The sequence below is a fragment of the Lutjanus erythropterus genome, chromosome 15 (genome assembly GCF_056507025.1).
Source record: "Lutjanus erythropterus isolate fLutEry1 chromosome 15, fLutEry1.hap2, whole genome shotgun sequence".
NCBI classification, from domain to species: Eukaryota; Metazoa; Chordata; class Actinopteri; order Lutjaniformes; family Lutjanidae; genus Lutjanus; species Lutjanus erythropterus.
In genome coordinates this window covers 27,183,282-27,194,425 of record NC_139331.1, presented here as the reverse complement: position 1 = coordinate 27,194,425, position 11,144 = coordinate 27,183,282, and the positions used below count along the sequence as shown (strand labels likewise).

The 11,144-nt window shown below is 39.8% G+C and overlaps 1 protein-coding gene across 1 annotated transcript in view; it reads right to left on the bottom strand.

The window, feature by feature from the left end:
* Nucleotides 1–310: 310 nt before the first annotated feature.
* The window catches only part of adgb (androglobin), a 67,611-nt gene continuing 56,777 nt past the window's right edge, over nucleotides 311–11,144 (bottom strand). The window contains exons 30-35 of the mRNA XM_084738097.1: nucleotides 9,204–9,364; nucleotides 7,919–8,074; nucleotides 6,816–6,888; nucleotides 6,561–6,663; nucleotides 2,491–2,671; nucleotides 311–896 (exon numbers count right to left, since the gene is read on the bottom strand). Of these exons, the coding sequence (XP_084594223.1) occupies nucleotides 693–896; nucleotides 2,491–2,671; nucleotides 6,561–6,663; nucleotides 6,816–6,888; nucleotides 7,919–8,074; nucleotides 9,204–9,364 (878 nt within the window). The 3' untranslated portion in view covers nucleotides 311–692. The remainder of the gene's footprint in view (nucleotides 897–2,490; nucleotides 2,672–6,560; nucleotides 6,664–6,815; nucleotides 6,889–7,918; nucleotides 8,075–9,203; nucleotides 9,365–11,144) is intronic.

Genomic DNA, 11,144 nt, shown 5'->3' with positions numbered 1-11,144 from the left:
CTTCTGTCTTGGTCTTGTAGGAAATGGACTCTTGCGGGCTTCTATCAGCAAGAATATATCAATGAACTGATCAATCGGTACCACTCAGTTTGTGGGAGGTTGTCTGTATCCAGCATGCCTTGAGGCGTACAGTCAATACAGTGACCTTCAGGAAAACAAAAGATTTGCGGAATATAATCAGCCACGCTGGGCATGGAAAAGTCAAAGTCATACATCGCAAGTGAGATGGCTTGACATTCTCAGTGCAACGACAGAGGATGTGATTTTACATGTCTGGACCCAGCCAGTAACAGACATTTAGTCATTTAAATTGTATTTAATTAGATATATTCTGAAAGAAAATAAAAAACAACAAAGATTGCTCTTGCAGGTAAACAGAGGCTCTACTAATACAGATTTTAGATGAAAGACGAAGGATATAGACGTGTGCTAAAAGAATCTGATTAAATATGGCATGGAATACAGAAGCTTTAAACAAACTAACTTTTTAGTGTCTTCAAAGTCTTCAAGTCTTGTGAGTTATGAGGACTATTAGCTCTAAACCCGGTGCAGCAACAATCTTTTTGTCAGGTACTATAACATCAAGTACAGACTGCGATGTGATTAAATGAAGATTCTTCAGCGTTCAGACATAGACTTGTTGAGAGGTGTCTGCAGAGGAAATTGAGACTGGAAATGAGTGCCAATGACCGTCATTTCTTCTTGCCAGCACTCTTGGCACGTTGGTTGGGCTGCTGGGTGACAGCAGAGGCTGGGGTTGTTTTTTCTAGAACTGCCTGCTGGGCCTCCTCCAGAGCTCGCTTCTCTTCTTGTTCCTTTTTCATGGCCGCCATCTGATGGCTACTAAGTGACTCGCAAGCGTCAAGAAACTTCTTATAGCGCTGCCCTGAGGCTGCCTGGAGACAAGACAGAGGAAAAGAGAAAGAAGTTACAGAGCGGTGTCTAACCAGAGGGAAAAGGCAGCTGACAACCAATTTTTTTCGCTCTCTTAGACTTTGATAGTCAAATCTGATAATTAGGCCAAGTACTGTCTACATCTTAAAGCCAAACTAAGGCCTGCAGACCAACTATGGCACTGTGCCTGTTTTAAAATGGCCTGCAGAGAATTTTAAAAATATACTGGAATATGGTTTAAGCATATTTCTAATGAAGTGGACTGTATTTATATTGCACATCTTAGATGTTACTGTTATCTTAAACAACTAATAAAACTGTCATTGCATTTCTTAATTTGAACACTGCCATTTTGAACAACTGCTTGACCTATTACTGATTACACTAAAAACATTTATCTCAGTTGATTAGAGCTACTGCAAGGTGTTTTTGTTATTACTGATGTCTATAAGACTTGCATAAGTTAACAAGACCATCAGCAAGAACATCGGCCAGTTCTATCTAGTTGTTCTTCACGTCTGCCACTGGCTCGGATTCTCCTTACAATCAGATGAAACAAGCCTGCGTTTACATTTTCACAGGCAAAGTTAGAGTGAGTAACACATTGGCCAGTTGCAAAGCAGCCAGAAGAGACTTTAATTTAGATAATTCTATTTTTGATGGTGGTTATTACGGTGGCAACAATACCACTTTTGTCCACATGGGCCTCAAAAATCAACAAAATATGAAGGTCCTTGTAGTAGTTTCATCTTTGTTGAATTTTGGTTTAAATATCAGCCTGTCGCGATCATGCTTTTACCTTAACCAGAGGTAAAATGTAGACTCAAAATTAATGGTTGAAAAACACTGCGATTGTGGCTCCAAACTGAAACTATTACAAGTTGAAGTGCAGATCAGGAGAATATTTTGAACAGCTGTGTTGAAAATGAAGTGGATGACAAAACAAGTGTTTGTGGTAACTTAAGAAATGCCAGTGTGTGTTCACAGAACCTGCTGGCAGCAAGTGGTGCCAAACACTTCAGTTGAGTTCAGTAGAAGGGGGACTTGAACCTGCCTCCTGCATGAAATGTCCTTAGGTGAATACAGCATTTCTGCGCTAGTGGTGGTACTTGGAAAGCTCAACATTTCTGAGGTGGTGCGCCATGTAAAAAGTTTGAGAACTGCTAGTGTAGGAGAAAATTATGGTGGCAGTGAAAGTGAGATTGTTTTATTTGTCCATTCTGAGCTACTGTAGAAACATGACAGTCCAACATGGCGGACTCTGTGAAAGAGGACCCACGGCCTCTGCAGATTTAAGATAATGAAAACACAGCAATGAATATTTTATCCTATTTCTGCTGATAAGTCCTCCTAAATGTCACACACTTAACCTTTAAACACTGCAGAACAGAAAAGACAGTGGTGAGTACTGAAAATTTCATAAACTCAAGCAACTTTTTCTACGGCACATAGGGTTTTCTGGGGTAGAAACACTGATTTCTTGCATGTACTGTTGTTTGGCCTGTGAATCCTTATATAAGCTTGACCACCTGCTGTCTGCACACTCACTTTCAGACAACACACAGTTCTTCACACACTTTCTCTGTTTTGACTGACCTGCATATTCTCATACATCTCCAGCTGGCACCTCATTAGCTCCATCCTGTCGAGCTCCTGCTGTTTCTGGTGCTCCAGCGCATTGTCTCGGACCAGGCGGTAAGTCTGGATCTTCTCTAAGCGCTCTCTCTGCTGGATCTCTATCTGTGAGTCCATCAGCACTGGGACGTCCTTTTGGAGCCTATGAACGTACACAAGGACTTGATAGGACTTGATTAATTTCTTACCTTATGTGTGCAATGCAGGTTTTTTTCATTATAGCCTGCTTTAATGGACAATAAAGTTGAGTCTGATTCGCATACAATGTGCATAGGTATCTTAATCCACTGCCACATGAGCTGACACCTTTTACGCCTTTTCATATCGTCCCTAACCAGAATGGTAATGCTGAAAACTATATTTATTTATAGTGAATGCACAAGAATGCTGTTTCTGAGAAATACAGTGTTGTGTAGCTGCATATGCTCCATCAAATTCTGGAGGGAAATATTGTCAGCTCAAACTTCAGTATATGTTATCAAATTCCTCCGAATTCACCAGGCTATTTTGTGAGACAAATGACAATGTTGACACAGGCCAGACAAATAAAATTGGAAATGTGGCTGATAAATGCAGAGATAGGCTAGGGGAAATAATGGGCACACTGTCCCATAGCTTATCTCATATAACAAGTTGTATATTCAGATGGATATCTGTGAAGTCCATTTGGTTTTGGCTGTAACCACCATATCTGGCTATTTTTCTGTTAAGAATTTATTGTATAGCTTACATGACATTTATTTGTGTCAAAAGAAGAGACAAACATTAGGTCAGTTAGGCACTGACTCAGCATAGCCACTGTTCCACTGCAGGAACTTTCCACAGGGACTAGGAACCTTTAGAGGAACTCACTGTGTTTCCACCACAGGGACCAGGGTCAAAATTAAGTTCTGGAAACATTACTTTACCCCTTAAAAAGTCCCTGAACATGGGTTAGTACCTTCCAAAAGTATAGGAACTTTTGTTGTTATTTCAGCCACCATTTTAACAAATCTGCAGCTGCAAACCAGTTTGTTTTTTGTTCACTGTGCCACGACACACCAAAATGTAGCTGCAGAAGAAAGCCTTTTGTTGTAAACGGATTTCCAACACGTTCCTTTTCAAAATCCAAAGAGAACAGATAACTAGAACTTCATTGTGTAAATGGGTTAGGGGTTAGGGTTAAACATCCAAGTGTGCATGTACGTTCCATTTTGACTTTGCATGCTATTATGTTGCAAAACAATTGCCCTCCCACCCTCTGACCTTCTCACAGTGATAAATATTTTGGCTGAATCTTAGATTTTAGAAAACAGAATAGAGGCAATAGTTTGAAACAGTTAAAATAGTTTTTTTCCATACTTAGCCAGAAGTGGAAATCAATACTTTTCCATACCATATAGGGACCCTGTGTATAGTTGCACGCAAACTGACATGTAAAAACAGCCATCCCTCTTTCCATACATCAGTGGACTAATTTGCAGCGGTGTAGTAATGAAATACAGGCAACAACAGGCTGAAGAGCATTTCAGCTTCGTAAAAAGCAGTGTGTGGGATTAAAAGTTCTTGGTACTTTGGGAGGAAACGTGGCTTATGCGTCTGTGTACAGCCTGGGTACAGCCCTGTGAGGCACATACACAGAGGGAATTCAAAGAGAGATTAGAGCTACAGTGCTAAATGTGGCTGCCTATTTCCTATAGGCTGACCTTAATGAAGAGCAGAGGCCAGTTGGGGTGATGATGGAGTTCATTTGGTTAATGAACATTGCCCTGTTCAACGTCTTCCACTGCGTGTAACAACGTGGGTGCAAATGCTATACAGATGGCATGCATTAGTGTGTGTGTGTGTGTGTGTGTGTGTGTGTGTGTGTGTGTGTGTGTGTGTGTGAATCTATTTTGTGCCCTGCGGCGCACCTTTGTGAGAAAAAGGTGTGTTGCAGACTAATCAAACTCCCCTAATAGACTACTCCTCAGGATCTCTCTCTCGGCTCGGAACGCAGGCCACAGTGTCAGCAGCCATTAGCGGCTGGACACGGACACACATGCGGGCACGCATGCACGCACAAATGCACACGCCCACAGCAGGAGAGGATGGAGAGGTGATGGGAGAGGGGGCACATCTCATTGGAGCGACGAGCTCGTTGGGGTCCTGAAATAGCTCTCTAATTAACAGACCCAAATATCATCTCATTTATCATGGAGAGGGATGGACAGAGGGAGAGATGGAGCGAGAGGAGAAGATGGTGTGAGGGAGACTAATGGGAGACTGAGAGGAACCATGCTGGGAGACTCTACCTATAGACCACCGACGCTGACAAAAGTCTAGGGAACTCATACGTACTTGTGACACTAACTGTGCGTTGATGTTCACGATTATACTGTCTGAATGTCAAGCACAAGTCTTTCCAAAAGATGTTGCTGAAGTTATCTCTTTCTGCCAAAAGCCTCAGCCCAATGAATGATCTCATCCAGCGTATTGCCAATATCAGATGGCCAGACACTTTTTACAGCTTAGGACAAAAGCTACAGCTGAGGACAAAACAGACATTCTTTTAGTAGGTTCCAAGCCTTTGAGGCAACAGATTCAATCTTTGTTAACTCGCCTGTCTGTAAAACCATGTGAGCGCGCCAATTGTTGTGATTTTACACATTGAGCTAAATTTCAAGAAGCAAATTGTTAATACATCTAAGATATCTTAGAAATATATCAAAAGTTAGATGCTTCTTCTCATAACCAGACTCTGAACAGATGATTCCTGCCTTTATTTCCAGTAGACTAGAATACTGTAATGCACTTTTTGCTGGACTGACTAAGCACAAGTTAAATAAACTGGAGCTTATTCAGAGGCAGACAGAGTTTTAACAAAAGGCAAAAGGTCTGAACACATAACTCGTATTTCCTATTATCTTTCCTGGCTACCAGTAAAACAATGACCGATTTTAAAATACGTCTTATTGTCTCTAAATCTTTCAGTGGATTAGCTCCTTCCTTCAGCATGGGCACTGAATACACACCAGACAGATCCCTTCGATCACCAAATAAAGGTCTCCTCACTGTACCCAGAATAAATTCTAAAACAGCTTCCAATAGACTTTGTGGTCCTTCTCTCTGGAATTCTCTACCACATGAACTATGGTCTGCTACAACAAACAGACCAAAAACATATCTTCTTTGCAAGGTTTTGGTTAAGTCTAAAGTGCTTTTTAGCTGTTTATTTTTTCAGTCTGAATATGTGGTGTGGCTCATGGCATGAAGCATAATGAACACTGTACATCACTGTTTGTTAGACATTTGCTACATCTGATTTGAACATTTGACCTGGAAGCCTTTTTTCTGTATTTTTTCCCCCACTTTTTCTGCACTTAGCCTCCCCTAAAGGTCTCAGCATCATACAGTATACATCGCTGTCCTCTGGAGTCCATGCATTGCCCTTTCAGGCCTGCCAAAGTGTACAGTCTTGTAATGCTGCTGTTCACAGCACCAATGGGAGCAAAGGTCATAAACACAGGCAATATCCTACAGATTCTGTATGAACCAATCTGCTGAGGAGCAGGATGCTGGTATGTTCAACAACATAGCAACATGCATACTGAAAATACTCAGCCATACACACACACATGCACACACAAACAAACCCCTAGTGGAATGGGGCCTTGCAGCAAAGGCTTAACTCAGGCTCACAAAGCTAGAACAGCAGAGTGATCCAACAACTACATTAAGCAACTGGACCGCATACAAACAGGACTTTGCCTGTTAGAAGAATACAATGAGATGATGAGTTTGTCTTGTTTATGTAATATTCTCCATCCATGCCCTCTAAGCAAAAATGTGAATTTGTTAGAACAGTCTGTGCTGATGTCTGAGAGATGCAAGCACCCACAGTTGCTGCAGTGGACTGAAACAGAAGATTCTGCAGCGTATAGTTATGAGTTGACTATGTGAGCTGCCTTTATCGTCATTCTAACTAAAAAAAAAGAAAAGAAAAAAAGCCAGCTGTGAAATAGATAGAAAAAGAGACGGCAAACAGAATGAGCGTAAGAGCAGCAGAGCACCTGATGAAGGGCATGTAGTCCATTGGAGGACAGGAGCGAGACGTATCGGCCAGCTTTTGGTTAGATGGACTGAGAGAGGCGCCAGGATCAGATATGGAAGCACCTGCAAAAGAACCAATCAGGAAAGGCCTCATTACCATACTGTATGTGACAGGTAATGGAAACAGAAAGAGCCTAAATGCATGTGTGTGTGTGTGTGTGTGTGTGTGTGTGTGTGTGTGTGTGTGTGTGTGTGTGTGTATCAGAGTATGGTACCAGGATCTGTAGTAGTTTCATCATTTCCTTGACGTTGGACTTGTTTAAGAAACTTGAGACGAGACTGCAAAGCCTAAAAAGACAAAACATTTGGATGTAGCCAATGTTTAAGTATAGTTGAGGTCCATATATAAAGTATGAAAAAGTATTAGTGCTAGATGTATGGGAAAAAATGAATAAAAATAATTTTGCATTTAGAGAAAGAAGTAGAAAGGTTTAAAATAAAGTAAAACTTTCAGGACTTTCAGCCAGGCATAAGAAAACACACAAAACAGAGAAGGGAAGGTATTTTTTAAATTTTGCATTTTGAGTATAAGTTGTAAGTCAAAATGTCAAGAATAAAGTTGGTGTACTATCTTGAATTAACAGCTTTTCAGTATTAGTCCCAGGCATTAGAAATATACATCAAAGGAGGAAGTTTTTTTTTTATTATATATTTTGGGAATAAAGTCAAAATGTTGAGAATAAAGTTGAAATACCATTTTGCCTTTTTTTTTTTAAAACAACATCCTGACTCATTGTGCCTGAAATAATCTCCATGGTTTCCCTTTTTCTATAGTTGACCATTTTTACTTTATTCTCATAACACAAAATCATAAAAATCTTACTCCTCTGATTTATTTCTTCTCATGTCTGGTGCTGATACTGAAGGTAAGGCTCTATTCTCAAAATTTCAACTTTATTTTTTAGCATTTTGAGTTAATTCTCAATACTTTGACTTCATTCTCAATATTTAAATTTTATTTTCAACATTTCGACTTTATTCTCATAATACAAAGCAATAAACATCTTCCTCCTCTGATTCATTTATTTTTTTAGGCCTGGCACTAACAATAAAACTTTGATTTTATTCTTGACTTTTCAACTTTATTCCCAAAATTAAAAAAAAAATAAAATAAAATCTTCCTCTCTTTGTTCTTAAATGTGGCTCTATTATTCCATCTTACAGAATGAACTCAGTAAAGCTAAAAATAGTATTAAAACCATTTTATAAATCATACCTTTCATATTTCAACACAGAATAGACAATGTAGTAGAAACACTTTATTAAAAAGGTTTTAATTGAAAAGTAATTACATTAAATCATCATCAACTTCTGTTACCTTTGCACAGCGGCCTTGTTCAGCCATTTCCCAGGCTTTCTTAACAGCTTTAATCTGTTCCATTCTCTCTGTGTCCTTTGTCACCTTGATGCTCTCTGTTTTGCTCTTGTCGCTGACCACACGCAGCGTCCAGTTCGGCTTAGTCAAGTCAAGGCCCTGCACAAACATATACACACACAAAAAGAGAAGCGCACACACGTACAAGCATCCCAGCTGAAGGTCACCGTACCACAATACATTATCAGTGTGTCTCTTTCAATGAACGACTCAGACAGTCTGGTACACAGCCAGCCGGCTGGATTATATGTCCTGTTCAGCTGTCTCGTCTTCATTGCAAATAATAGATCATTTTTAGTTCGTTTATTACATCCTCTAGCATCACTGCCAAAAAAATAAAAAATAAAAAATCTAGAATGTAAATTTATTGTAGGGACCAGTGTTCTGAAAATCTGCCTTTCAAATGTCATTGTCTTTAGGGTTTGAAGTGTGGCTCAGCAAAGAATAAACTGAATAAAATGCACGTATTACGTTTAATCACAGGTTTATCAAGCAGCTGTGTTTACAGCTACTGATCCAACACCATTATACTGAGAATTATAGACCATGAGATTATAGTGTGTGATAAGACAAATGTCTCTTATTCAGCGCAAAACCACGCAGGTCATGCTGGCAGCTGAGGGATTTGGTTGATGCCAGTCTCTCTTTGTTAGCATTTCAGGGTGGACGGACAGCAGAGTGAACCAGATATGTAAATGCCGACCTGCCTGATAAAACAAACTGAAAATATGATAAAAGGGACATCAGGACTGAGTTCAACAACAATCTCATTTTATGTGGGAATCAGTGAAGAGGAGTTAAGTGTGCACTCCACTGAAGTGCCTCCACACCCTTCTCTTAAAAAGGTCAATAACAGTACGTTTGCTAATTTTTTAATCTGCTAAGTTTTACATGACAAGTGCCACTGCACCTTGTCTTAACAAAGTATATTGTGGAAAATACATTTTTACTCATGTAAAGATTAAAATAGTCAGTCCATGACCTTTAGTTTGAGTGCATGTTGCCTATTGCAGCTGACCTTGCTATAACTCGTTCATTAATAAATGTTTTTTATATGTAGAGCTGTAATATTATTGCTTCTTGCAAATGAATAAGGATATTGAATGTCATAAAAGCTAATGAAACCATCTTTGAGTTTATGGGTATGAAATATACCATACATACATAATACTGGTTCTAATGTGCAGTTGGCAGTGTTGTTGTCTGTCACAGTGCTGTGGTGACGTACTACCGCTTGATGCCTGGAGTCAGACTTGGAGATAGCAGCTGGCTTCCCCTTCTCCTTGTCACCTTCGCCTTTGCGGCTGGCTTTGGGTGTGGATGATTTGTGTTCATCATGGCTCGGCGTGTCAGCGGTGGGCGAGCACTTCAAGTCCTCAGGCTTGTACACTACATTTGAAAACAGAGATTAGTTAGAATCACTTTTTCAGTCATTACTTACAAAAATAACAAAGCACACACAAATGACACAAAACTGACAAAAAGACAAGCACATCAGTGCATGTTTTGAAGGGTACAAGGAACAGTTCCTATATGAAACTGCTCAGAGCAGGGTCTATTGAATATCTAATCAGGTAATCAGGTTATGATTTCCGAAGAGGCACTGCTGTTGAGTAGGTCTGTCCTCACAAAGTCGAAGACTCGAATTTTTCAGTCAGAGACCCCCCAGTCAACTGAGATTCTTCAAACCGAGCAGTCTTTTTCTTGTCAGCCAGCAGACAATAATAGAGACAGAAGCTTAAACTTACAAAAATACACAGGGATAATATTTCAATAGACATTCTAATCATATTCTGTATTTTTCTTTTGTCTTTTCTTTTTTTGTGCTGCTTTAAGCACAACTTTGAGTCATCTAGTTCCATCACACTGGAGAGAAGGCAGACCTATGTATGGGGCTAGCATCTCCACAAGTCTGCAAGTCACACCAAAACAATCTAGATGAATATATACCACTACATGTAAGAGGAAAAATATGTCTTTTTCATTTTGGGATGAACTGTCCTTTTAAAGTGGGTAACAATCAAATAAGGAAACAATGGTCACATGAGAGAGGCATGAGTGTTACATACCTCACACACCTTACTTTTGTGCAAAGTTAAAATTTATTTGCCAAACTTAAAGATCAGTTTAATTATAGTGTGAATGGCTTCAGCACTTCTTCTGTCAACACGTAGCATGTACCTCAGCTGTTCACATTCTACTCAACACAATTAAAGCTCATCTGAAGTAGGACTGTTGTGTGGTTGTGCGTGTGCTAGATGGCACTGTTGCACTTTAGAGTTAAAATGAACACAATCCCCCCAGCTTAGATGAAGCATTAACGATGAGTCTCACTTCTCTGATATAGAGAGGCATAATAATCCATCATTTGGGTGACACCCTGCCATTCTGCCTGAACAGCTTTGGTGCATGCTCATTGAGCTGCTCTTATCTCAAGTCAATCAGAAATTGAATGTTCAAATTGAATCTAAATATCAATTGATGTTGGTGTAATGTCAGGCTGATACATGTATTGAAAACTGATTTTCAGAAAACCAAAATTAAACAAAAGGTTTGAATTCCTGGGAGTTTAAAAACACTCTGGTTTAGATACTAAAAAATGCAAAACGAAACAAATATTAAAAAGGCTGGCAACTGAATGAAGACTATAGGCACAACCACATGTTACATGCATGTACAGCTCCTGCTTTAACAGTATATACTTAAGTCTAAAGCAGAGATGCGTGAATACGCATGCATTAAACATGCGCAGTACAGTATTTTGACTGCAGCTTGTTAAACAGCTTGTTAAAGAGGTTTCAAAGCTTGGCGTGGCATGTAGTGCGTGTGTATCTGTGTAGCATGTAGGGAGCATGATCAAGGGCACATCCTCACCACTGAGACAGAGTTTAACTGGGTGAAATTAATTCACTTTCCTGCTGAGATATTTCCCAGGGCACCAGGGGGCAAGAGCCAACTTCATTTGACTTCCCATTGACCCACTTTCACGAGCTTATTGGAAAACCTCAGGAGGTTTGTGTGGACATTGGTCTACACATACACACGTGGACAAACCCCAGCATACATGTTCACATATATCCATGAAGAGCAAACACATGCAAATGACTGGATGAACACACAGCATATCTAAGCAGTAAGAAATCATTACTGTTCATCTCACACATGACCA